The 27,956-nt window shown below is 39.0% G+C and overlaps 1 protein-coding gene and 1 pseudogene across 2 annotated transcripts; one reads left to right on the top strand and one right to left on the bottom strand.

Moving 5' to 3' along the window:
• Positions 1-23,060, top strand: Gm773 (predicted gene 773). 2 transcript variants are annotated; one of them, XM_006528099.2, is made up of 8 exons: positions 1-96; positions 10,097-10,214; positions 10,811-10,880; positions 11,269-11,303; positions 15,296-15,413; positions 16,217-16,316; positions 19,136-19,234; positions 22,718-23,052. In XM_006528099.2, the coding sequence occupies exons 2-8, from the start codon at positions 10,121-10,123 to the stop codon at positions 22,820-22,822; spliced, it is 621 nt and encodes a 206-aa protein (XP_006528162.1). In that variant the 5' UTR covers positions 1-96; positions 10,097-10,120; the 3' UTR covers positions 22,823-23,052. The 2 variants fall into 2 exon arrangements, with proteins under 2 accessions (XP_006528162.1, NP_001028595.1); NM_001033423.2 differs by having other exon boundaries at positions 6-73; positions 22,718-23,060.
• Positions 21,193-22,075, bottom strand: Gm14627 (predicted gene 14627; annotated as a pseudogene).
• Positions 23,061-27,956: the final 4,896 nt, after the last annotated feature.

Below are 27,956 nucleotides of genomic sequence, written 5' to 3'. Positions count from 1 at the left end.
ACACCATTTTGCCTAAGAAGCTTCGAGGAGAAAGATGCCAGCTTTGTGAGAGTTTTCACTTATCTGGAAACTTGTAAGCCTGTTTCACCCAATGGGGTTAGTTCAGGTGTGAGGAGTGGACAAGTGTAAAGAGGAGGGAGTGTGCACAGGGAAAGTGTGAGAACGGGAGGAGGAGTTGGAGAAGGAGCGAGTGTGAGGAAAGGAGGAGTATGAGAAAGGACGGGTGTGGAGGAGGGGGAAAGTGTGTCCTGCCTTGACGGAGGTTCGTCCAGGTCACCTTTTTACTGGTGAAACAAATCCTGTTGGCTTTACTCTGGGCCTGGGCCTCTAATGGAGGCCGTGGTAAACCTTGCACAGATCACCAAGGGGTAAATAGAGGGAATGGTGGACCTTGTTGAGGTCACAGAGCAGAAAATGAAGACAGCAGTCGTTTTTGAGGTGAAAATGGTGGTCGTCCGAGGAGGTGGAGGTGGTGGATGTCAGCGAGGGGAAAATGGAGGAGATTGTGGACATTGCTGAGGCTTTCCAGGGGAAAAGGGAGGAGGTGGTGGAGGTCTTGGAGGCGAGGGGGAAATGGAGGCAGTGGTGAGCCTTGCTGAGGGGACATTAGAGCCAGTGGTGGACCTTTCCGAGCTTGCCGAGGGGAAAATGGAGGCTGTGGTGTATGGGGGTGGTGGTCTATGTCTGCGAGGGGAAAATGGAGGTGGTGGTGAGCTTTGCTGAACTTGCTGAGGGGAAATTAGAGCCAGTGGTGGACCTTTCCGAGCTTGCCGAGGGGAAAATGGAGGCTGTGGTGTATGGGGGTGGTGGTCTCTGTCTGCGAGGGGAAAATGGAGGTGGTGGTGAGCCTTGCTGAAATTGCTGAGGGAAAATTAGAGCCAGTGGTGGACCTTTCCGCGCTTGCCGAGGGGAAAATGGAGGCTGTGGTGTATGGGGGTGGTGGTCTCTGTCTACGAGGGGAAAATGGAGGTGGTGGTGAGCTTTGCTGAACTTGCTGAGGGGAAATTAGAGCCAGTGGTGGACCATTCCGAGCTTGCCGAGGGGAAAATGGAGGCTGTGGTGTATGGGGGTGGTGGTCTCTGTCTGCGAGGGGAAAATGGAGGTGGTGGTGAGCCTTGCTGAACTTGCTGAGGGGAAATTAGAGCCAGTGGTGGACCTTTCCGAGCTTGCCGAGGGGAAAATGAAGGCTGTAGTGTATGGGGGTGGTCGTCTCTGTCTGCGAGGGGGAAATGGAGGTGGTGGTGAGCTTTGCGGAACTTGCTGAGGGGAAATTAGAGCCAGTGGTGGACCTTTCCACGCTTGCGGAGGGGAAAATGGAGGCTGTGGTGTATGGGGGTGATGGTCTCTGTCTGCGAGGGGGAAATGGGGTGGTGGTGAGCCTTGCTGAGCTTGCTGAAGGGAACGTACAGCCAGTGGTGGACCTTGCAGAGCTTGTGGAGGGGAATATGTTGCTGGTGGTGGAGGTCGGTGAAGGGACAATGGAGGTGATAATGTTGTAGCTTGTCAAAAGACCATTGCTTTCAAAGACCACAGATACCATCATCTTTGTAAAACGCATGAGGGTTTTAGTTATCCAACATGTTGGGGAACCCCCTCTCAGCACTCAGGCCAGACGAGAGATCCAGAGCAAAGAAAGAACACATTTTTTTTATATACCTTTATAAGGGCCGGATATAGGCACCAGGGTAGTTTGGCTTATTTTAATTGCTCTAGCCAATAACCTTTTTAGACATTGGTTGGTTTGTGTAGGGTGACACTCATTTTGTCTGTCCTTGTGGTTTTAGTGTGAGGTGGGGCACAGGAATTGGTAATCTTGTTCTGGAAACTTAGTAATTTTGACTGTTAAAACTATGTTTCTATATTTGTTTAGTCAGCCAGCTTTTTTATCTGGCTCTGTACTTGGCCTGCTAGTATAGTTTTGAAAGTCCTTTTGAAGCGGGAAGGTACTGGGTACTCTTGAATTTATTTTGGATATTACAATGGTAATCCTTGCTGAAGTCAGTGAAGGGAAAATGGAGGCAGTGGTAAACCTTGCTGAGCTTGCTGAGAGGAAAATGGAGGGGGTGGTGGATCTTGCTGATTTTCCATGCCCCACCCCCCAGGGAAAATTGGAGGCGGTGGTGAATCTTGTTAAAGCCTCTCACAAGAAAATGGAGGTAGTGAACCTTGCTGAGTATTGGACCTTGAACAGGCTGAAGGAAGCCTGGAAAGAAGGAAAGTCCAGAGGAGTGGGTACCCTGGAAAGTCTCAGTTATTATTACAGAGATGGCAACTGGGGACAAAGAGGGAGCCTATAGGAGAGGTGAGGAGATGAGGGTTAGGAAGAGCTAAAGAGGGCAGGAGGGGTTGGAAACTGGGGATTTGGGTGGACTGAGGGACTAGCACATGTTAGATGTACTGAGGAACCACTGGGGGCTTCAGAGGTGTGGCTGGAGACATGTTGTCTGCAGCTGGTATATTGAGGGACAGAACCATATTTATTTCTGTACTGTCTGTGTGTGGTGTTGCATGTTTGGTATAAATGGAATAGACATCACTTTTTTAAAGAACCCAAACCAGATTTAAACAAAATTCTGTGTGTGTGTGCACTCGCGTGATCCTGTGTGCACAGGCATTGTTTGTGGAGGCCAGAGAGGACATTATATCCACTGGAGTTTGAGTTTGAGGTATATTTAGCTTGGTAGCACTAACTGCTGGTACTGGGAACTGAATATCTATCTTTGCGGCGAGGGGTGTGGCCTAGTGGCACACACTTTTAACCCCAGCATGCTAGAGGCAGAGGATCTCTAAGCTCGAGGCCAGCCTGGTCTACAAACTGAGTTCCAGGACAGCCAGGGTTACACACAGAGATCCTGTCTTGAACTCCCTTCCCCCAGTAGTTCAGTGAGCCTAACTACTGAACCATTTTTAAGTCCTAATTTTTGTTGTTATATTTGTTTTGTTTTTTTTTAAGAAATGATACTGCTTTGTATCTGGACATGACTTGAATATTCCTGCTTCAGTCTTTGGAGTATTGGGATTATAACAATGGATAGGCACATCCATCTTTTTGTTTGATCAATTAGGGTTTTGTTTGTTTGATTCTTTTTGAGACAGACTCCATAAGTGGCTCAGACTGGCCTTGAGCTAGCCATTTTCAGCCTCCAGAATGGAATGCTATAATTAAAGAGTGACCAGAGTCACCATATCTGTCATTTTTTTCTGGTAGTTTTGACAGTTGAGCCATATCTCATTGCATGGTAAACATGCCCTGTACCACCATACTAAATATTCAGCCCTGTCAGGTTTTGTTTTATATTTATTTTGCTATCAGCAGATTTGGGGCATGTGTGTGATCTATAATGATAGCATCCACAGGTTTGTTTGGGCCAGAAACTGCCTTAAATATTTGCTCTAAATTCCTAAGAAACTGACAAACATGGGACCAAAAATTAGATATCCCAGTGCTTAAGTACAAACACATTAGGCATCAGGTTTAAAACTATCATTGCATTTATTTCCTTAAGATTTTAATTTTCAAGTATATTTGGATGTAGGTAAGAATAGGCATGTGAGTCCAGTTGCTTGTGGAGGCCAGAGTTGTTAAACCTTCCTAGAGTTGGTGTTACAGGAAGTACTGAGCCACCTGATGTGATTGTTGGGAATTAAGTTTAAGTCCTCTACACAAACAGTATGCATTCTTTTTTTTTATTATGTATTTTCCTCAATTACATTTCCAATGCTATCCCAAAAGTGCCCCACACCCTCCACTCCCACTCCCCTACCCACCCATTCCCATTTTTTGGCCCTGGTGTTCCCCTGTACTGGGGCATATAAAGTTTGCCTGTCCAATGGGCATCTTTTTCCAGTGATGGCTGACTAGGCCATCTTTTGATACATATGCAGCTAGAGTCAAGAGCTCCGGGGTACTGGTTAGTTCATAATGTTGCACCTACAGGGTTGCAGATCTCTTTAGCTCCTTGTATACTTTCTCTAGCTTCTCCATTGGGGGCACTGTGATCCATCCAATAGTTGACTATGAGCATCCACTTCTGTGTTGGCTAGGCCCTGGCCTAGTCTCACAAGAGATAGCTATATCACGGTCCTTGCAACAAACGCTTGCTAGTGTATGCAATGGTGTCATCGTTTGGAGGCTAATTATGGGATGGATCCCTGAATATGGCAGTCTCTAGATGGTCCATCCTTTTGTCTCAGCTCCAAACTTTGTCTCTGTAACTCTTCCATGGGTGATTGTTTCCAATTATAAGAAGGGGCAAAGTATTCACACTTTGGGCTTCGTTCTTCTTCAGTTTCTTTTGTTTAGCAAATTGGACCTTATATCTCACTATACTAAGTTTCTGGGCTAATATCCACTTATCAGTGAGTACATATCATTTGAGTTCTTTTGTGATTGTGTTAATTCACAGAGGATGATGTCCTCCAGGTCCAAACATTTGCCTAGGAATTTCACAAATTTATTCTTTTTAATAGCTGAGTAGTACTCCATTGTGTAAATGTACCACATTTTTTTGTATCCATTCCTCTGTTTAGGGGCATCTGGGTTCTTTCCAGCTTCTGGCTATTACAAATAAGGCTGCTATGAACATAGTGGAGCATGTGTCCTTCTTACCCGTTGGGACATCTTCTGGATATATGCCCAGGAGCCATATTGCGGGATCCTCCAGTAGTACTATGTACAATTTTCTGAGGAACCACCACACTGATTTCCAGAGTGGTTGTACAAGCTTGCAATCCCACCAACAATGGAGGAGTGTTCCTCTTTCTCCACATCCTCGCCAGCATCTGCTGTCACCTGAGTTTTTGATCTTAGCCATTCTGACTGATGTGAGATAGAATCTCAGGGTTGTTTTGATTTGCATTTCTCTGATGATTAAGGATGTTGAACATTTTTTCAAGTGCTTCTCAGCCATTCGGTATTCCTCGGGTGAGAATTCTTTGTTTAGCTCTGAGCTCCATCTTTTAAGGGGGTTATTTGATTTTCTGGAGTCCACCCTCTTGAGTTCTTTATGTATATTGGATATTAGCCCCCTATCTGATTTAGGATAGGTAAAGATCCTTTCCCAATCTGTTGGTGGCCATTTTGTCTTATTGACTGTGTCTTTTGCCTTGCAGAAGTTTTCCAGTTTTATGAGGTCCCATTTGTCAATTCTCGATCTTACAGCACAAGCCATTGCTATTCTATTCAGGAATTTTTCCCCTGTGCCCATATCTCGAGGCTTTTTCCCACTTTCTCCTCTACAAGTTTCAGTGTCTCTGGTTTTATGTGAAGTTCCTTGATCCACTTAGATTTGACCTTAGTACAAGGAGATAGGAATGGATCGATTTGCATTCTTCTATATGATAACAACCAGTTGTGCCAGCACCATTTATTGAAAATGCTGTCTTTCTTCCACTGGATGGTTTTAGCTCCCTTGTCGAAGATCAAGTGGCCATAGGTGTGTGGGTTCATTTCTGGGTGTTCAATTCTATTCCATTGGTCTACTTGTCTGTCACTATACCAGTACCATGCAGTTTTTTATCACAATTGCTCTGTAGTAAAGCTTTAGGTCAGGCATGGTGATTCCACCAGAGGTTCTTTTATCCTTGAGAAGAGTTTTTGCTATCCTAGGTTTTTTGTTATTCCAGATGAATTTTCAGATTGCTCTTCTAATTCGTTGAAGAATTGAGTTGGAATTTTGATGGGGATTGCATTGAATCTGTAGATTGCTTTTGGCAAGATAACCATTTTAACTATTGATCCTGCAAATCCATGAATATGGGAGATCTTTCCATCTTCTGAGATCCTTAATTTCTTTCTTCAGAGACTTGAAGTTTTTATCATACAGATCTTTCACTTCCTTAGTTAGAGTCACACCAAGATATTTTATATTATTTGTGACTACTGAGAAGGGTGTTGTTTCCCTAATTTCTTTCTCAGCCTGTTTATTCTTTGTGTAGAGAAAGGCCATTGACTTGTTTGAGTTAATTTTATATCCAGCTACTTCATTGAAGCTGTTTATCAGGTTTAGGAGTTCTCTGGTGGAATTTTTAGGGTCACTTATATATACTATCCTATCATCTGCAAAAAGTGATATTTTGACTTCCTCTTTTTGAATTTGTATCCCCTTGATCTCCTTTTGTTGTGGAATTACTCTGGCTAGGACTTCAAGTACTATGTTGAATAGGTAGGGAGAAAGTGGGCAGCCTTGTCTAGTCCCTGATTTTAGTGGGATTGCTTCAAGCTTCTCTCCATTTACTTTGATGTTGGCTACTGGTTTGCTGTATATTGCTTTTATCATGTTTAGGTATGGGCCTTGAATTCCTGATTTTTCCAAGACTTTTATCATGAATGGGTGTTGGATCTTGTCGAATGCTTTTTCAGCATCTAACGAGATGAGCATGTGGTTTTTGTCTTTGAGTTTGTTTATATAATGGATTACATTGATGGATTTTCGTATATTAAACCATCCCTGCATCCCTGGAATAAAACTTACTTGGTCAGGCTGATGATTGCTTTAATGTGTTCTTGGATTCCATTAGCTAGAATTTTATTGAGTATTTTTGCATCGATATTCATAAGGCAAATTGGTCTGAAGTTCTCTATCTTTGTTGGATCTTTCTGTGGTTTAGATATCAGAGTAATTGTGGCTTCATAGAATGAGTTGGGTAAAGTTCACTCTACTTCTATTTTGTGGAATAGTTTGTGCCGGACTTGGAATTAGATCTTCTTTGAACGTCTGATAGAACTCTGCACTAAATCCATCTTGTTCTGGGCTTTTTTTGGTTGGGAGGCTATTAATGACTGCTTCTATTTCTTTAGTGGACATGGGACTGTTTAGATCGTTAACTTGATCCTGATTTAACTTTGGTACCTGGTATCTGTCTAGAAATGTGTCCATTTCGTCCAGGTTTTCCAGTTTTGTTGAGTACATCCTTTTGTAGAAGGATCTGATGGTGTTTTGGATTTCTTCTGGATCTGTTGTTATGCCTCCCTTTTCATTTCTGATTTTGTTAATTAGGATGTTGTCCCTGTGCCCTCTAGTGAGTCTAGCTAAGGGTTTATCTATCTTGTTGATTTTCTCAAAGAACCAACTCCTAGTTTCGTTAATTCTTTGAATAGTTCTTGTTTCCACTTGGTTGATTTCACCCCTGAGTTTGTTTATTTCCTGCCATTTACTCCTCTTGGGTGAATTTGCTTCCTTTTTTTCTAGAGCTTTTAGATGTGTTGTCAGCTGCCAGTGTGTGCTCTCTCCAGTTTCTTCTTGGAGGCACTCAGGGCTATGAGTTTCCCTCTTAGAAATGCTTTCATTGTGTCCCATAGGTTTGGGTACGTTATGGCTTCATTTTCATTAAACTCAAAAAAGTTTTTAATTTCTTTATTCCTTCCTTGACCAAGGTATCATTGAGAAGAGTGTTGTTCAGTTTCCACATGAATGTTGGCTTTCCATTATTTATGTTGTTATTGAAGATTAGCCTTAGGCCATGGTGGTCTGATAAGATGCATGGGACAATTTCAATATTTTTGTATCTGTTGAGGCCTGTTTTGTGACCAATTATATGGTCAATTTTGGAGAAGGTCCCGTGAGGTGCTGAGAAGAAGGTATATCCTTTTGTTTTAGGATAAAATGCTCTGTAGATATCTATCAGATCCATTTGTTTCATAATTTCTGTTAGTTTCACTGTGTCCCTGTTTAGTTTCTATTTCCTCGATTTGTCCATTGATGAAAGTGGTGTGTTGAAGTCTCCCACTATTATTGTGTGAGGTGAAATGTGTGCTTTGAGATTTACTAAAGTTTCTTTAATGAATGTGGCTGCCCTTGTATTTGGAGCATAGATAATCATAATTGAGAGTTCCTCTTGGAGGTTTTTACCTTTGATGAGAATGAAGTGCCCCCTCCTTGTCTCTTTTGATGACTTTGGGTTGGAAGTCAATCTTATCAGATATTAGGATGGCTACTCCAGCTTGTTTCTTCAGACCATTTGCTTGGAAAATTGTTTTCCAGCCTTTCATTCTGAGGTAGTGTCTATCTTTTTCCATGAGATGGGTTTCCTGTAAGCAGCAGAATGTTGGGTCCTGTTTGTGTAGCCAGTCTGTTATTCTATGTCATTTTATTGGGGAATTGAGTCCATTGATATTAAGAGATATTAAGGAAAAATAATTGTTGCTTCCTTTTGTTTTTTTTTGTTAGAGTTGGCGTTCTGTTCTTGTGGCTGTCTTCTTTTTGGTTTGTGGAGGGATTACTTTCTTGCTTTGTCTAGGTCGCGATTTCCGTCCTTGTATTGTTTTTTTTTCTGTTATTATCCTTTGAAGGGCTGGATTCGTGGAAAGATAATGTGTGAATTTGGGTTTGTCGTGGAATACTTTGGTTTCTCCATCTATGGTAATTGAGAGTTTGGCCGGGTATAGTATCCTGGACTGGCATTTTTGTTCTCTTAGTGTCTGTATAACATCTGTCCAGGCTCTTTTGTCTTTCATAGTCTCTGGTGAAAAATCTGGTGTAATTCTGATAGGCCTTCTTTTATATGTTACTTGACCTTTCTCCCTTACTGCTTTTAATATTCTCTCTTTATTTAGTGCATTTTTTGTTTTGATTATTATGTGTCAGGAGGAATTTCTTTTCTGGTCCAGTCTATTTGGAGTTCTGTAGGCTTCTTGTATGTTCATGGGCATGTCATTCTTTAGGTTTGGGAAGTTTTCTTCTATTATTTTGTTGAAGATATTTGCAGGCCCTTTAAGTTGAAAATCTTCATTCTCATCAATTCCTATTATCTGTAGGTTTGGTCTTCTCATTGTGTCCTGGATTTCCTGGATGCTTTGAGTTAGGATCTTTTTTCGTTTTGTATTATCTTTGGTTGTTGTGCTGATGTTCTCTATGGAATCTTCTGCACCTGAGATTCTCTCTTCCATCTCTTGTATTCTGTTGCTGATGCTCGTGTCTATGGTTCCAGATTTCTTTCCTAGGGTTTCTATCTCCAGCGTTGCCTCACTTTGGGTTTTCTTTATTGTGTCTACTTCCCTTTTTAGGTCTAGTATGGTTTTGTTCATTTCCATCACCTGTTTGGATATGTTTTCCTGTTTTTCTATAAGGACTTCTACCTGTTTGGTTGTGTTTTCCTGTTTTTCTTTAAGGACTTGTAACTCTTTAGCAGTGTTCTCCTGTATTTCTTTAAGTGAGTTATTAAAGTCCTTCTAGATGTCCTCTACCATCATCATGAGATATGCTTTTAAATCTGTGTCTAGCTTTTTTTTTGTGTTGGGGTGCCCAGGACTAGGTGGGGTGGGAGTGCTGTGTTCTGATGATGGTGAGTGGTCTTGATTTCTGTAAACAGGATTCTTACCTTTGCCTTTGCCATCTGGTAGTCTCTGGAGCTAGTTGTTATAGTTGTCTCTGGTTAGAGCTTGTTCCTCAGGTGATTATGTTAGTCTGATAAGCAGACCTGGGAGACTAGCTCTATCCTTAGTTTCAGTGGTCAGAGTACTCTCTGCAGGCAAGCTCTCCTCTTGCAGTGAAGGTGCCCAGATATCTGGTGTTTGAACCTGCCTCCTGGCAGAAGTTGTGTTCCACTCACCAGAGGTCTTAGGATCCCATGGCGGATCCTGTGTGGGTCTTTGCCGGTGTCCAGAGACTCTCCGGGCCAGGGACCCCAGTGCTGCAGTGGGCCAGAAGGAACTTGAGCTGCGGATCAGGCCGGGTTATCTGCTTCCTTAATTAATGTAGTCTCAGGTCCCTCACGATTGGATTGGAGCAGGCTCTGTGTTCCACTCACCAGAGGTCTTGGGTTCCCGTGCCGGATCCTGTGTGGGTCCTTGTGGGTGTCTGGAGACTCCACAGGCCAGGGACCCCGGTGCTGCAGTGGGCCGGAAGGGACAGTATGCATTCTTAATAACTGAGGCTTTTCTCCAGCCCTCTTCTTTTTTAAATTCAGAAATTACAGATTGCTGACTTCTGATTCAATAATATATGGAAATTGGTAACCTTTTATTCAACTCAGGCCATTCTTATTGTTTAGTTTACATTATATTGGTTTAAGTTCATTGCGCTGGAAACAGATTAGAGATTTGTTCCCTATTTCACTTTTAAATGAAAAAACATATTTTTCCCTGAAAAAAATAAAGAAGCCTGCATTTGTGAAGCCAATAATGGACAATAGGAAGCACTTCTCAGTCTATAACCTTGATGATGGTGAAGAAGAGGATGATGTTCTGGAGTATTCAGCACACTCTACACTTACAGGTACAATTTATCTACTTCTGAATATTGATGGTATCCTATAATTCAATTTATTTTTGTGTCTTTGGGAAGGGGGCTGGTGAGATGATAATTTATAGGAGTTGGTTCTCTCCTCCCCCATGTGTGTATCAGATATGAGTCGTGTTGATTTTAGGCTTGGAAGTAAGCTCTGCTACCTTACCTTCCAAGTCATCTTACTTGCATGGTTCATTTGATTTTTTTTTTACATAGTTGCTTGAAATAGAATAAAGGTACATATTTCCATGTAATTCGTTTATTCTTATTTGTTCCTCATAAGCCTGTATCAAAGTCTTAGGAATACATATTGTACTTCACCTCTACAGTTTTTCACACATCAATAAATTGTAAATAACTTAAAGTGGTATTACCTCAGAAAGACTTAAAAGCTCTTCCTACAAAACAGAAATAATTTAAGATATTATTTCTTCTAACCTTCAGAATAATATTGTATTTACGTTTTTGCTTAAAATACAGAGTTGGAAAATGTCTGAAAGAACTACAAATAAAATTTATATTTCATTTAAATGAACAAAAATAGCATATTTAATTTCAAAAGTTTTTTTTCTTGTTCAATGCAGCAAGAAGCCTAGTATTTAGTAATACTGAGAAGGCATTGGTTCCTACAAGAATGGGTGGTACAGATACAAGGTAATATATTAATTTTTGCCTGCTTAAAATTTATTTTCATAACTGTAATCTCAGCACTGGGGAGGTGGAGGCAGGAAGGTAAGATGTTCAGTGACATTCTCAGCTACGTAGCTTTCTCATGATAATCTTTGCCCAAGTTCCCATTTAAAAGAAAACAATTACAAATAAGACTAGGAAAAGTTTTTCCATTTTATCTAACAAGTACTGTATATGTTATTTTACATGTGATATTTCCTTGAAATCAAGCATTTTATATTATAAACATTCAATTGAAAGGTTTAGCTTTGTTAGTGATAGGTATCAAATCTAGTGCTTTGAACATTGGAGTGATACTTGACCATTGAATTAAACACCCAGCTTTAACTTTTTAAATGTAATTTCTTTACAGAAATGAAGTAAAGAATAGGATGGAAAACATTGGAGGTACATTTTTTATGTATATGTATCTAGAGAAAGTTGCTTAAAGCTATAGATGGTTAATGTGCTAGAGGATTATTAATTTATGCTTTATTCTCAGTGATAGAGTTTTACTCTAATATTTTTGACTTGCCGTTGGAGATTTTCTTAGTTACCTTGATAGGAAAAGTAAAGCTGGTATATTTGAGTGTGTGTGACTTAAAAGGAATTGTAGAAAGTGAAATAGATGCAAAGCTTTTATAAAAAATAGTTCTTTGGATTAACAGATTTATGCATACACATCTTTGTGTATATCAATGCTTCATTTACCCTATTCTCTAGGAATCCTCCTGGGTTCCTTTTTCCCTCCCAACTTTTATATCTTTTAACATGGTGTCTTTATTGTAACAGGCCCCCAGAACTTTATAGACTCCCAGAAATTTAATAGATCCTGAGATCTTAGCACAACTGATGCCATGATAGAAACACCATTCAGGCCTTGCATTCCAACAAGAGGGAAAAAAATCTTCCTGTCTTAGTCAGAGTTACTATTGCTGTGACGAGAAAAAAACCAATGACCAAATCAACATGGGAAGTAATACATTTATTTGACTTACTCTTTTTAACCAAACTTCATCATTTAAGGAAGTCAGAACAGGAACTTAAATAGGGCAGGAACCTGGAGAGAGAAGCTGATAGGAGAGCCATGGAAGAGTGCTGCTTACTGCTTGTTCTTTGTGACTTGCTCAGCTTGCTCTCATATAGAATCACGAATATGTACCAAGGGATGTCACATTGACATGTATACAGACAGACAGACACAGAGAAAGACACACACACACACACACACACACACACACACACAGACAGACAGACAGACACACACACACACACACACACACACACAGAGAGTGGGGTGACACTGAGAGAGACACTGAGAGAGATGAAGAGATCTGGACCTTCTCCCATCACTAATTAAGAAAATGCCATATAGGCTTGCCCCATATTATAGAGGTATTTCCTTATTTGGGGATATCTTCACTCAGATGAGTTTATGTCAAACTAATTAAAACAAAAACAACAAACAAACAAAAAACAAAAGCAAACCAAAACAAAAACAACTACAAAAACTAGCTAGCCCATCTGTCAAAACAGCAACAATGGCAAAGTCAATGATTCCAGGATGTGATTGGGAAAGTCTGAATGAAACTTTTATGTGTGTACTGTCCCTGCTGTTTTGCTCCTGTAGTCCCAATACTTCATGAAATGCCAACCAGGATATGATGTTTGTTTTTTTTTTTTTTTCTGCACAAAAGGCTAAGAATTGTAAGGTTCAGGGCTGCATGACCTGGACAAATTCTCCATACATCCCCTAGCCTGAAATAAAGACTTTATATTCAGCTTTAAGTGTATCTATGTGGTGGTCTCTGGTGGGATCACCTGGCTCAGGCTGGCCTCGAACTCAAAGGCATATACCTGCCTCTGCCTGTACCAGACTCTTTTATGATGTATATATTTAGCACACTGAGTCCAATTAGTCTTGCTCATATCAGTTTAACAATAAATTATGTATCAAAAATAAAAGACAGTTTTACTGGTCAGTGAGAGATCTTTAATCAGATGTAAAAAAATCACAATTATCCATTTTATGAACTTTGTAAGAGACAATACTCATATTTATTTGATCTCTTATGCAGTAACCTTTTATTTTTTGAGATTATAATATGCCGTTTCCCCTTCTTCCTTCCAAACCCTCCAATATATGCAACCCTTGTTTTATTTTAAAGCCATGGTCTCTTTTCTTTTTAAATCTTGTATGTTTTTCATTAATTCTGACAATTAAAGAAATACCTCATCCAGTTTAGGAGACAATATTCTTTAAAAAACAGCTAGCATTTCTTCCTTTTCAGGGATAATTTATACTTTCAAGTCCTTTTGGAGTATTCCCCAGTTGGGTTTTATCAGAGTACTTGTTTGGAAATTTATTATAGATGCTGAAAACATAAAATATTTATATAATAGTTAAGTTTCATCATAGGTAGTGACAGTTGCTTATGGTAGAAAGGTGTAACTTTGGCAAACATTATTTGAAGTATTAAAATTTTTACAAACTGTAAATATGTCCTATAAAAACTTCACAAAATTATTTAAAATATTCTTAATAATTACTAAACTAAGATTTCTTCCATCTTTGGATTTGCTTTCATTTTTATAAAGTACATTTCAAATTATCATTGCTGTATTATGGATAAATTTTATCACTTCATTGTTACCCTTTTTGAATGCCTGCCTTCAACTTTTGAAAAACTTTCAACTTAACTTAAAAATATTTTGAGAAAAGGTCTCACTATGCAACCTTAGTTTGTCTGGAATTCACCGTGTAGCTATCCATGAACTCAAAAAATCTGCCTGCATCTGCCTTCCAACATTGGGTATAAAAGGTGTGTGACAACCACATTCATCCTTGATTCTGGCTGTTTGATAGAGTGTATTCTTGTTGTTACTCATTTTTTTCATATAATTAGTTACAGCAATGCAGTCAAGCATCCTTACAATTGAAGAGTATTCTGTAAACTACAAAGTCCTTTCTTATGATTTTTTCCTTGGGAAAAAATTAAAGGTTTTTTTGTGACAGATTTTTTTTCCTGTCCAATCACACTAAAATATTAGGTAGCGGGAGGCCTGAGATGGGACAGGGAAAAGGGAGGCAGCAGTGAGAGTTGCAGGGGAGAGAGAGCATCTGGGGTAGAGAGGAGAAGGACAAGATGGAGGCAGATGTGAACCAGTGTGGCTTTAAACAGCTACAGGTAGTTATGATATCATGAGGTTAGAGTAATTGCAATAAAGCATTTATCATTATTCCGTAATTATTGTATTGGCATCTTGTAAATTGAGAACTTATTGATACATAATACTGATTGGTTAATTATAAGCTTCAAGAGGTTTGATTTACTTGGTTGATGGGTGGTGTGGCAGCTAACCATGGGGTGGATGGTCATTGCATGGTGCTTTTGTGGTACAGAAGGGAACTGTAGCTCCAGCCATGCCAGAGAATTGGCCAGCAGAAAGAATACCCCAGCCCCGCCAGAGAGACAGCCGAATTGAGATCACCTGGCTGGAACCATGTGGTCCACCAGTTGCTGGCATTAGCTCAGGAACCAGGCTGGGCCATTTTTTAGTATTTCCCACTACACTTTTGTTCTGGCATCTTGTTTATTAGATTTTTTATGATCTCCAAATTTAAAAGATTATCTTCAGTAGGAACATCAGAATTATAGTAATTTTAGGTAGTTCTCATTCACAATGCTTAGGAACAGAGATGTTTCATATATTTAGAATTTTATTTGACCTTGGAATATTTCTATAAACATTACTGCTTAAATATATCTAGTCTAAAAATTAAAAGTGCTATAAAATATAACACGCATTAGGCATTTTCTTGATGTTAATTTTAATTGAAATTTTTAATGTTTAAGTGTTTTTATTATTACTTTCACTTATTTATGGTCCAGTTGCCTTCTGCCCCTGTCAGCCCTCCCACAGTTCCTCATTTCATTCCCACGCCTTGGGGCCTCAAGTCTCTTGAGGGTTAGGTGCATCATCTCCCATTGAGGCCAGATCAGGCAGTCCCCTGCTGTATATATGTCAGGGGCCTAGAACTAGCTCATGTATGCTGCCTGGTTGGCAGCTCAGTGTTGGAGAGATCTCAGGGGTCAGGTTAGTTGAGACTGATGGTATATCTTTGGTATTGTTCAATGGTTTTTACCTTTATCTGTGTTTATTTGCATATGTGGGAGAAATATTGTCTTCAACAACATTAATTTTTTTGTTTTGTTTTTTTTTTTTTTTTGAGACAGGGTTTCTCTGTATAACCCTGGATTTCCTGGGACTCACTTTGTAGACCAGGCTGGCCTCAAACTCAGAAATCTGCCTGCCTCTGCCTCCCGAGTGCTGGAATTAAAGGCATGCACCACCACGCCCAGCTAACATTAAATTTTAATGATTTTTTTTCTATGTAGCTCACCTTAGCAGTGCTGTTGTTGAAAAGAAAAGGAGGATGGAGTCATATATTAAAGATGTTGTCAAAGATTGTGACAAGCATATCAAACAACATTGGAAAGTTCATCAAGATGAAGTGTAAGACTTCATTACTTTATAGTCATATTTCGATGATTTCATAGTATCCATTGATGCAAATTACTCCACCAAATGGAGTCTACTGCAAAATTTTGGCTCTGTTTTCTCTATGTTAATGAGAGTTGTAATAGCTTCCTGGACTGGAGTACGTTTCTAGGAAGCCTGTGAATATCATAATTTTCTCCTTTTAAATAATAATTGAAGAGAATTGACAGTTTTAAAAAGACATTTGTGTTCATTCTGAAAGTACAGTAAAAGGTAGATGTCATAGAAGCTATTCATTTTTATAGATATGTTTGACAAGGTAGAAAAATGTCAATTTCAAATTGTAAATAATTTATGTATTTTATGAGATTTAATCATTCCCTTGTGATCTTGGCTATGTCAAATAGATAAAAAAAACTGTTATATGTCTATTTGGAACTTATGTAGTGTTGATATTAGAACATGTTTTCAGTAGAAAAAAATGAAACAAAAGTGAAGATGAAATGATTTTTTTCTAAAATTCACACATCCTTATGTATATGATATTGCATATATATACACACATGTATGAACATGTACAGGTAGATGGATGCTCAAATATTATTATTATTTAATAAGACAGTCATGGGAGAACAGATTTTTAGTTAGGAACAATACTTGTGGAATTGATATAAATTTAATTTTATTTTTTAGTTTCCCACAAGAATATTTACATTGCTACTATGTCCTTTTATAGTACATAATAAGGGAAATAAATTTTTCTTGTACATTCTCTTCATTTTGATATGTAATACAATATTCATCATTATGTTTTACAGACGGGAGTTTAAAATTGAATATACTGAGCAGATTATAACTCTGTTTCAGCAGTGGGATTTTGATATGAAGAATGTTGAAGACCTTGAAGATAACCTAACTGTTGGTATCACAATTGGTGTTATACTTAATCTATTATAACTAAGTCTCAAGTAAAAATAGAAACTAAGCTTGCATAAGTCAAAGGGAAATGAGTCAGGTTTTGTTATGTTATTAGTTTTGTGTTCTGTTCCTGCTGAACCATAAAGCACAGTAATATAGACACATTCCCTGCTAATAAAAGCCGTTTGACTTTTGATATCCAGTTAAGATTCTTGCAATTTCAAGCAACAAAAACTTGTGGAGGAATTAATTAAAGATTCCTAGTTTCTGTATTAGAAATTGTGGGTAGGTTTGTTTCATACATAGTTGAATGGTGTGAAGGTTGTATTATGTAGTATTATCTGAGCTGTTTCTAGGTGTTACTTAACTTACTAAATACCATATGGTAAATCTTCCATTTTTAGATGTAATAACAAATTTATTAGCTGTACTGAACTGAGAAAGTCTTTTTGATAGCCCTGGCATAATATTCCTGTGAGGAAATATCACTGAACTAGGTTTGATCATCTTCCCATTCCTGAACCCATCACTGTTGTCAGAATATGTTTTACAGTGGTTTCTTCCTCTCGTCTTCATGCTCCTCTCCTTCTTTCCCGCCCCCTTGCCTCACACCCCCTTTCCTTCCCTATTTCTCATCCTCTTTCTCCTTCTGACTTCTTGACTTAACCCAGGGCAGGTTTGCAAGTCAGGCAAGCACACTCTTGTAAAGCTACCGTACCAGTTCACAACATTATTTACCCTCAGCAGTCAAATCCATGTTACTTATCTATTCTTATGAAAGTAAACCCATGTATACATTTTATGGCATTAAATGCACTTTCCATTCATTTTTTCACCTTTTTGTATTTAGGAAACCATTTTTATATTACATTTGGTGTCTTGATTATATCCAAACAGTTCTGGGGTTGGATGGTCAATCCAGTTGCAGAATGTCCCATTTGAAACAGTTGTGACATACAGTGGAGCAGTTGAGTAAGCCACTGGTATGTGAGGATGGAGTTGGGGAGAAATCAATTTGTCAAGGATACAGAGTTGAGAATTGTTAATTTTAAGTAACTTTTAAGCCATGAAGATCAGATGAAACCATCAAGAGCTGACTAAAGCTTTAAATGAGAAGTGTAAGGGCAGATAGATCCTTGGGGTCTTTCAGTGTATTGATTCTTGAGAGTGAGCCAGTAAAACAGATTGAGGTCAAATGACCTATTAGGTAGAAATTAATTTCATCCAAGTAAAGGAAGTTTTCTGAAAGAATAAAAGACTGTTAACTTTTGCAGTATGCTATTTACAGGTAAAATAAGGTAGATTTAGCAATATAGAGTTCATCTTTGGTGTCCTGAATCCTCATGATTAGATTGTAAAAGTGAGCAGAAATTTCATAGAAATAAATATAAGACATGATAGGAAAACCTATGATAGGCCAAGGAATAATTTAAATAGTTTCTGTTGTTTGTTTTAAGAAAAAAAGGCATATGTTTACAAAGAGGAAAACAAAGACAGCTGATGAGTTTGTAATAGTGGGGTATGTGAAGAGACTGAAACTTAGTCAAAAGGAAGCTTAGACAGCTTTAAAACTGGATAGGAAAACACATGGCATATAGCCATATGTAGGTGGGAGATGTGATGATGAGAGACTGAACCATCACTTGGGTACATGTGTACATGTGTACACTCTGTGTGCTCCATGAAATAAGGTCATCAGATTCTAAAAGTGCTGCTATCAGACAGATTAGCTAGAGCTGAGGTTTCCAAATTTAGGATTTAACCAAATAAATGGGAAAGAGTAAGTGCTGAGGAAGGTTTGTATACAAAGAGGTAGTTTTAATAACCGGTTAAGGAATTTAAGGCTAGAAAGAGAAAACTGAAGATACCAGGTGTAGGGACAACAATGATAAGAAGATGAGCTAATGGATTTTTGGTAGTGAAGGATGGATCAGCTAAAATACTAAGAAGAGTAAGAAGCTACAGTGTAAAGTGTATATAAGCCAATAATATGTGGAGAGAGAGAGTTTCTAAAATGATTATAGTGTAGATTCTGGGAACATAATGATTTAGATCTAATTGTAGTAATAGGTAGCTCTGAACAGCAGACAGTGTACCATTGCATCTCACTTTCCTCATCTTTGAGATTGAATGGTGAGAATCTATTTCCTGTAGTTGTTCAAAGTATTAAATGAGTTTGTACAGAATTAATCTACATAATAAGGTTCAAAACAACATTTGCCATGGAACTAATAATACATATTGGCGATTACCAGTACTATAGAGAGGTATGTTATCACCGGTGGCAAAATCTAGAGGACAGGATTTAAAAGATTAGATAAAGTAGGTTAGAGGGCAAAGTCCTTGGTGGAGGATAGGTTAAGAAGATGAAAGGGCGTTGTTACTGAAAAATCATCTATTTAGGGGTTGCAAGAATAAGTTATGTCTTGAATATGAAGAATTTCTGCTCATTGGCACAAGCTGCATGCATGTAATACCTACTACTGGAAATATTGAGGCAGGAAGATGATGAGTTCTATATAGTGCAGAATATGTCTTTAAATATTCCTATGCCAGGACTTAGAGGCTGTTTTTTCCTGTTTAGTGGCAAAAACAAAAATTACCTAAATTAATGATAAAAACATATAAAAATATCGATGACACTTATTATAAAAGCAATTCATTTTAAGGAATCCTTTAAGATTAATTTATAATTGTTTTTTTTCTGAACTGAATATTTCATTCCATCTTATCAGCAGAGTTGTAGACTTTACCCAGCATCAAGAGCAACAAACTTCATACTTACTTGCTATTACAGAGCTATCCATTTATATTTGTAGAGTGCCTTTTGTCAGCAACAGAAGACTTTTCCACAAACCACATCACGGCAGGTCCACAGCCTGAAAGCACTTAAGCAGGCAAATGACACGCTCTTAAAGGTATGTAGTATATTGTAATGCAATGCATTCTCTTCATACATTGCAACATTTTAACTACTTTCTATTCTGCATTAATTGATTGTGACTGGAGTGATAAGCAAATTGGCAGATCTCTTCACAGTATTGGTGAGGAATTATTCAAAGTGGGAAATGAGTCTTTCTGTCAGAAAAGTGCATATGCATCAAATATATAGTATATTAACATTTTAACATACTTATTTGAACTTGTATGCCTAGAATTTATTAAATATGGAGGTGCTTTGTTGAGATTCTCCAATACATTTGTTTCCAAACATATTATAGAAGCATTTTTGACATGATAGATTCTAGAATAACTACCACAGCTAAAATGATTTTATCATTTTAAAAGTGAGTCCAGAACACAAAAGGTGAGGGTTAAAATTTGTAGATTCGGGCAGGGGCTGCAGAGGTGGCTCAGCAGTTAAGATTTCTTGCTGCCCTTTCAGAGAACTGGAACTTGCTTCCCAGCACACATTTCAATTGGCTCATGACCCCAGCTTCAGGAGATAGGACACCTGCTGGCCTTCATGAACACCCATATGCATGTGTGTGCACATATACATGCCCATATAAATAAATGATAAAATCCTTTTTAACTGTTACACATTTATAGGATTACCTCTAAGACACTTTCAAAAACTATTTCCAAAAACATCAAAGAGCAGGTCTGAAGTCCAATTAGAGAGTTTTTGGTTTACTGCCAATGTGTTCATGCCACTGCTGCAGCTTTAGTGTTATTATGCCGTGCTAGCAGTTGTTGTGGTTCATATTCACCATAGTTGAATAAGACTATTGGTTGCCTCCCTCTTTTGGCAACTTCCCTGCCACCATGAAAGCTAGTTCCCAGGGAGCAGCCTTTCGGTCAGATCCACCTTGGGTCCTATCAGTCCTATATCTAAAGTGAACAAAAGAGTAAATTAGTTTAAAAAAAACCATTTAATGTATAACTCCCTATTCTACAAGATCCCTTCCACTTACTGTAGCTGTTCACTAACATCATCTCTCTGTATAGTTGCTTTATACCACAGGCTATGTACTTCCTTCCATTCTTTGGTTATATTCGTTCCCTAGAAGATTTTAATTCCTCTATTTTTGAAAAATTATTATTTTGCCAACCTAGTTGGAATTACCCTATTTTCTACACTATAACTAAAACTAGATTTATTTCCATTCCAGTTATGGAGCATTTGAACTATTTTGTATACATTTTTTTCCTTTTAAAGGGGTGAGCTCTCCTGTGCTATTTTTTAAAAGTCTCTCCACACATAAGAGCACACCTGGGATACTAGACAAAAAAATAACGTGTTAGTTAAATTTACTTAATTTTTCAATGAATACAGTAGCATAGGCAAATACTATCAGTTCTTGGGAGCCTTGAGAGTAAAAGATGGGAAGTTGCAGACTAGCTGGGCTACACAGCATGATCCCATAATAAAAAAAGGAATAAAATGTGGGTTTTGCTTTATATAACTTGAAAACAATCTCATAATACAGAGAATTTGATTATTTTTATTCATACTGTTGGTCATAATAAATAAACTATCACCTGATATTTGAGAACCTTATTAGAAATTTTCAAAATGATCAAATTTACTGGTTGGACTTTTGAACTGTCTAGTTTCTTTTTTTTTTAATAAAAATATCTATTTACGTAGAAGCATTCAGAATGTCAACAAAACAGCTGCAATTTTTTATTGCAATTATAGAGTGGCATTCAGTTAACAGAACAACAATTATCTTCATATAAGCTGCATCAGAGACAACTGAAGATGAAAAAACAAAGAAAAAAAACCAAAAATAAAACCAAAGGAAAATGACAAAAACCAAAACCAAACTACTGTCCCCATATAAAACTAAATTAAGCTTTGCACCAACAAGAACCTGCTTTAAATTTCCATGCCAATTTACAATCCCCAGACTGTACCAGGCAAGGGTAATGGTCATTGAAAATACCACCAGGATAGGGTTATCTAAAGACACATTCAGTACTGTGTTAACTATAGAAAAAAAAAACACTGTACAGTTTAAAATCAAATCTTATACAGCCTTACATTTCTATTTTTTCTTTAAAAGGAGTGAGTTCTGTACAGGGGGGTTAAATGCTTTATAGACAAGAAAAAACCTAGAACCAACTTATTCATCTTCTTCATCTTCCTTATCTTCTTCATCTTCCTCATCATCTTCCTCTTCCTTTTCTTACTATTTTTCAGTCTTGACCACCCCTTATTTGCATCAGGATTCCCTTTATTTGTGTAGGCAGCAATATCCTCACACTTCTCCTTCAGCTTGGCAGCCTTCTCATAGGGCTGCTTGTCTTCTGCTGCAGTGTTCCATATCTCTCCTAGTTTCTTTGCAAGATCACCAATGGATAAGCCAGGGTGCTTGCCTTTTCATAAGAAGAAGGCTGAAGGAGGCCTCTTGGGTGCACTGGGGTCCTTGAACTTCTTTTTGGTCTCCCCTTTGGGGGTTGTAGGTTTTCATTTCTCTATCATAACGAGCCTTGTCAGCCTTTGCCATATCTTCAAATTTCCCCTTTTCTTTAGCAGACATGGTCTGGCACCTCTCTGAGCACTTCTTGGAGAGCTCTGAGAATTTGACAGAAGCATCCGGGTGCTTCTTGTGCTCCTCCCAGCAGGTTTGCACAAAGAATGCATATGAGGACATTTTGCCTCTTGGCTTCTTAAGATCTCTTTTGCCCATGTTTAGTTGATTTTCCTCTGTGAGGCACAGAGTTGCCCAGTCCCTATCTGGCTCTTGCTTGCCCCAGCCCTGTCTCTATGGAGCACAATGTACTGCAGTGGCTGTGAGAGCAGGAGCCAGCTTTTCTGGAATTTCTAATTCTAGACATTTTTCCTTCGTCTCTGTTTAAAGGTATGGTCTTAATGTGGCTCAGACTGGCCTCTGTCTTCCTACATACCTGAGATTAGCCATGAAACCCTAATCCTTCTGCCTTCACCTCTTGAGTGCTAAGATTATTAACACGTCCAACTACTTGGTTTATGCTACCCTAAGGATCAAATCTAGGATTTATTCATGCTAGGCAGGCATGGTACCAACTAACGTAAATCCCTGGCCCCACCCTGCTTTTGAGACTGAGTCTTGGTATATTGTCTAAGTTAGTGTCCAGTTCATTATGCTCCCAACTGAACTTAAGGATGACTGGGAGCTGCACGTTTTCTGCTCTATCTAACCTTAACCTCTCATTAAACTATTAATTCACACAAAGTGTACTATTTTAGCAATACTGTAATTACCTTTCATTCACTTGTTCATATATATAATTCATATACCTTCTTTATGGTATGACTTTGGGTGTTTATATATTACAATGATTTTATGAAGATGGAATAGATAAAAATATATTATTTGAATAAGAAAAGATTCTTAATTGTGAAAATTGATTTTAAACTTTAGAACCTGTGGTAAAAAGTTTTTTAATTAAACCATTCTTTTGTGATTTAGGGTATGGAGAACTTGGACAAAGACAATAGCAGTGTACTTTCTAGTATTCACAGTGAGTTTAAAAAGCAAATGGCTTTCCTGGAAAGAAAATTGACAGATGGTTAAATATTGATTTCTCACAACATGGAAGAGAAGAGGCACCAAAATACTCTGTTTTCTTTAACTATAAAAATTCTTCTGATGAGTCTTGAGGAAATCGTGAAGCCGAGCTGATGTAATTCATGTTACCTCAGACACATGCCTTTCCAGTTTCACTGTAGTTTATTATCAGTAATCAGTAACATTTAAAGTGTGGCACCCCTATTCCTGTTGAGTTCTAAATAAACAGCTGTTAATCTGTGGTAGTGATTTTTTGCAATGTTAATTAACTTTTATGAGTAAAGATATAGGTTTAGAGGCACGGTATGGTAGCAGGTGCCTTTAATCCCAGCACTTGGGAGGCAGAGGCCAGTGGATCTCTGAGTTCATGGCCACCCTAGTCTATAGAGCAGCAGTCACCTAAGACCATTGGGAAACACAGATGTTTACATCATAATTCATAGTAGTATGTTCCTGGACATATAAAGCTATACAGTGAAACCTTGTCTCAAAAAAATGTAGGTTTTGGCTTTAGAATAAATACATTTCTTATCAATCACAAGTCACAAAAGATAAGGCAGTGGGGGACTAGGCAGTGTCTAACCCCACTTCAAAGGTCCAATTCCCCCTGGGGGAAACTGAACTGATTTAGACTTATGGAACATGAATGAGGCATTACTGAGAGAAATGTTGGTGACCCCAAAAAAAAGTCACACTAGAAAGTCTTCACCCAGTATAGATAATGGCTTCCCTACAAATTCATAGATGGAGTCCCCTTTACATAGTATACCCCAACCTATATACTCAAACCACTCTGTAGCTAAGAGGAGTGGTGAAGGCCCAACAAATCTCCCTGCCCTCTCCTATGAAGGAGTGAATGTACAGTCACAAACCCAGCATCAATGTTTTGTTCTTAAGTTGGTACAACTGGCCTTATGAAAATGGCAAATGTTCTGTTTGTAGGATAGTGATATACAACATTCCACTTTCTCAAGAATTTCCTGGAATGTTGTTCTGGGGGTAAGATTCTGTGGGCACACAGCAGAAGTAATGTGTAGACTGTAATCAAATATATGCAATGGTTTGTTCCACGTGCTGAAGCCCAAAGCTCACAATTCCAGGCTCCAAGCATATGGCTGTGGGTACTGACACAGTCCCTGCTCTTGTTGTGTATAGGATTAGGGAAACACTGGTACATTTAGAGTGTTGATAACTCAACCTGACTCCACCCCTGACAACTACATCTGGCTGACAGGGTTGAAGTCTAATAAGACTAGCTTCAGTCCCAGCTTCCATCTAGAAACTCAGAGACAATCCAGGTCAAAAATGGATTTCTGGTGACTTAGTGCAAGTACCACTCCTGTTCTGTCACTGAGCAGAAAGTAAGATGGACAGAGGAAGTTTAGGTGCTTTAGATGTGTGAGTGATGAGACCAGGACTCCATAATAGGACAGAAAGCATCAAAAGATGGTCAGGAGACAACAGTAGGAATGCAGGCAAAGAAGTAAGGCAGACCTCTCTGAGAGACAGTTTGTTTTTGTTTTCAGTGTCTTGGTTACTGGGGGAAAAAAAAACAGAAACAAAATTCTGGGACATTTGATGAGCTGGGGGCTATTCATCCCTGCAAAATCTTCTAGCTTTTTGAGCTTTTCCACATATATCCAGGAAAGATTGTGGATAAAAGCCAAAGTGAATGTCCTGCATTTTCTGGATCCAGTGGGTCGAAAGGGTATAATTTGGAAAGCTTCGTGTAACTCCTTGATATGTGCCCCTGGAAACTCTTATGGGCTCTGAAGAACCATAGTAGTCTTGGGAAAAATTGTGAGTTTTCAAGCTGCACCATGAATTCCAGTCATAATGTACCAGTAGAAAATGCCCAGGGCCTGTGAACCAGTATACATATTGGGGTGACAATCAGGGTGTTTAGATGGGAAATTTGCCTTAAAAGCAAGTAGATTTTCAGCATCCATACCAATTGATGAGGCCAGAAAAAACCTTCCATGGCTCTGCTTCAATGTGAGCCCTTTCCTCTGAAGTAAAGTAACCGAAAATAGATTCTGGGAACCATCCCAGGTGGAAGAGTGAGGACGGGGGACAGGTGACAGGAGCAGGCTTGGTGTTCTGGGCTTATCAGAAAAAGGGGTATAACAGTTAGACAGATCACAAGTAGAAAAAGGACCATAGATCAGGGAAGGGCAGCACCATAGTCTAAGTCACTGCACTTCCAAGGAAGTAGTGGGTAGTGACAATGTGGAAAAACACAGGCTTGAACCTGAGTCAGGTCCAGAGAATGACGGGCTCTTAAGCAAGAAGCCAAGGGCAGTGAAGGGAATAAAAGAAGTTGGGTAAAACTGTTGTTAATATCTCCAGGAGGGGTATTGATAATCATGGGAGGGATGGGAGATTGGAAACAAGGGGTATAGATAAATACCAGTGAAAGAATTTAGAATGGGGGTAAGAGTGGGATGGGATGGGACAGAGGGTTCTTGCCACACACTCTAGTTGAGTCAGTTTGACAAGCCGAGAAGCTTAAAAGCTGCTCATGAAGCAAAAAGAGTTTCAAGGAAGCTCTCTTCCTGCAGTCTGGCACTCTCTTTAATCTCTCTAACCCATACATTAATTTTCCACTCCCTTGTTAGTCTAGTGTATGGATCCACGTGCTCTCTATTTAGTGTTACCCTATTATAAGTGCCTTTTAAGATTGAATTTTGACATAGCTAAAGCCTCCCCCAGTGTTCCAAGATCCCAGATAACAGCAAGGAGTTTAACCTATTCAGTAACTAATTATGCATTACAATAAAACAGAGCCATTAGCTCAATTGGTCTGCAGAAAGAGCCTGGGAATCTCACTGAGATAGAAATCTTTAGTACAGGCTACATACCATGCCAAGAGCAAGTTGATATACTCTCCTGATAAATGGAGATTCTCCAGACAAGATAAAGATTTAGCAAGGCCTAGGAATTTAGGGATCCATGACACTACATTATTCTTGAGGCCTGCTAAGAGTAAAAACCCCCTGGTGCTATTAACACTAAAGTGTGAAATTCTTGCCTGTCACTGGGCTGATCCTAGGCAGTGCTGCTAATCTCTATTGTAAACATTTATCTAGTTCCTGCAAAATGGCCATCCCACTTCAGAGGAGGGTCAGCCAGTCTCACAGTAAGTGCACAGCCTTCATTTTGAAAATGCATCCCATATTCTTGCCCAACCCCTTCAGGAGAATTTCTTTAGCTTACATCACAGGGGTTGATGAGACAGGCTGACTCCTTGATTTGACAGGCTTCAAATTGGCAGTTCATGAGATTAGGCCTAAGAACCCAGACTTCAGAAAGATAGTCAGAAACTTCCCTGCCATTAGAAACTGCCCCACCACCTGTCCTGAAGCAAGGACAATGGGTTCGCAGTTTCCAGCCTGCCCTTCTCACCTTAGGGATAGACTAAAACAAAGTCCACCCACCATGGGATTCCTCAGTAACAGTTTCCAGCCACCACACCCCAGTAATGGTTCTGGAATGCCTAGAGATAAAATAAGACAAAGCCCTATTCCTGGATTCCCTTAATGTACTTTAAATTGGGTGAGAGAGCTCAATTCTGGGTCTATCTTGATAATATGAGACCCCAGCATGTTGGACTTCTGCAGAATAAAACACTGTTTTTATATACTATTTGAGTCCTGGTGTCATTCTTCGGAGAATCATGGACCCTTATGTTGTAAGAATTTAAAGTTGCTGGTCACCATGTTAGGAGGAATCTATGTGACTTAAAGTAGTTAAAGATTAATATGAGCAAACCCAGAAGCACTAACAATAAAGATATTACCCCAGGTAAGACCTGCCCTGGCTTCCCGGTTGTTAGAGCAAGTATGTGTATATGTGTGTTTGTGCCTGTGTGCATGTGTGTGTGTGTGTGTTTGTCTGTATGTGTGTGTTTGTACATATGTGGGTACTAGAAATTCCCAGTCCTGGCAAGTAAAAGAGACTTGCTTTGTTGTAGAAAAAAAGTAAAAACAAACTTTAAACAATGGTGGTACCATCTAGTGGCAGAATCTGGAGAAATTGACAGAATCTCAATCAAGGGAGTGCAGATTGCATCCCAGTTCCCCTTTCCTAGGTACCACCACCAAAATAAGGGTCTGTGTAAAATAGAAACAAAACAGAAACAGCAGTGTGATTAAAATCAAGAAATCTAATTAATTCCTTAGGCCAGACTTGCTCTGCTTGCATTCAGTCACTCTCACACACAGTTGGCCAGCCATTCTTTCAGGGCAAAACCGGATATGCCCTGAGAAGCCCAACTGGAAAACCATATCCACACTATTGGTGACCCTACTAAGTGCAATAGGGCTAGTGAAAAGCTTCTCCTCAGATGTTTTTCTTCCCAATTTGAAGGACCTGAAAACAAACAGGCATGATAATCTTTAACCAGAACTCAAGTCAGAACCAGAACAGGATTCTGTATACAGACTTGCCTCCTAGGACTGTTAGAAGGACTCAAGATGTTTTGTTTTCTGGGAAAACATGAGAGGAGTGGGGATCCTGGAGCATTTTCAGGGAGCAGCATCTCTGCCACCCCTTCCTGAAGGAGAAGTAATGCCATGGAGTAAGGCTCCGTCCGTGGACCATGAGGAATCTTGCTAGGAGCGTCAAATGAAGAAAAAAAATTTTTTAAAAAAAAAATCAGTTTTGATAATCATGCTGATTAAACCAAGCAAAAGTATGATTCCTTTTATTAATGGTCCAAAGTGGGCTAATACCTCTAAAATATCTCTTAGTGCCCAAGTTCATAGATATCATGTTTTTAAAGAAAAAAGCCGCAATAGTTCAGTGTTTTAGGGAACATGTCAGCAACAAATTTAAGGCAGCCTTTTAACATCTGTTTCCTTGCAAACGTTCCAGATACTACATGGCAACTATTTTTAATTTACATTTCCTCTTAATTATTTCAGTTTTGTGTTTAAACTTGCACAAACATCAATTAGTATGGTTAACACATCTGAGCCAGGGTCAGAGTCACAGACAATCCCCAAAACTTTGCTAAGGCAGATGTAGCTACTGGGGGTTGGGAGGCTGGGAAGTGTCTACGTAGACACAAAGTAAAGTTGAAATTGTTTTTACAGATACTTTTGATCAGGCCTGATGACCTAAATTCAGTTGCTGGGAC

The sequence above is a fragment of the Mus musculus genome, chromosome X (genome assembly GCF_000001635.26).
Source record: "Mus musculus strain C57BL/6J chromosome X, GRCm38.p6 C57BL/6J".
In the NCBI taxonomy this organism is placed as follows: Eukaryota; Metazoa; Chordata; class Mammalia; order Rodentia; family Muridae; genus Mus; species Mus musculus.
Note: the sequence above shows the minus strand (reverse complement) of the source record. Positions and strands in the feature narration are given on the sequence as shown.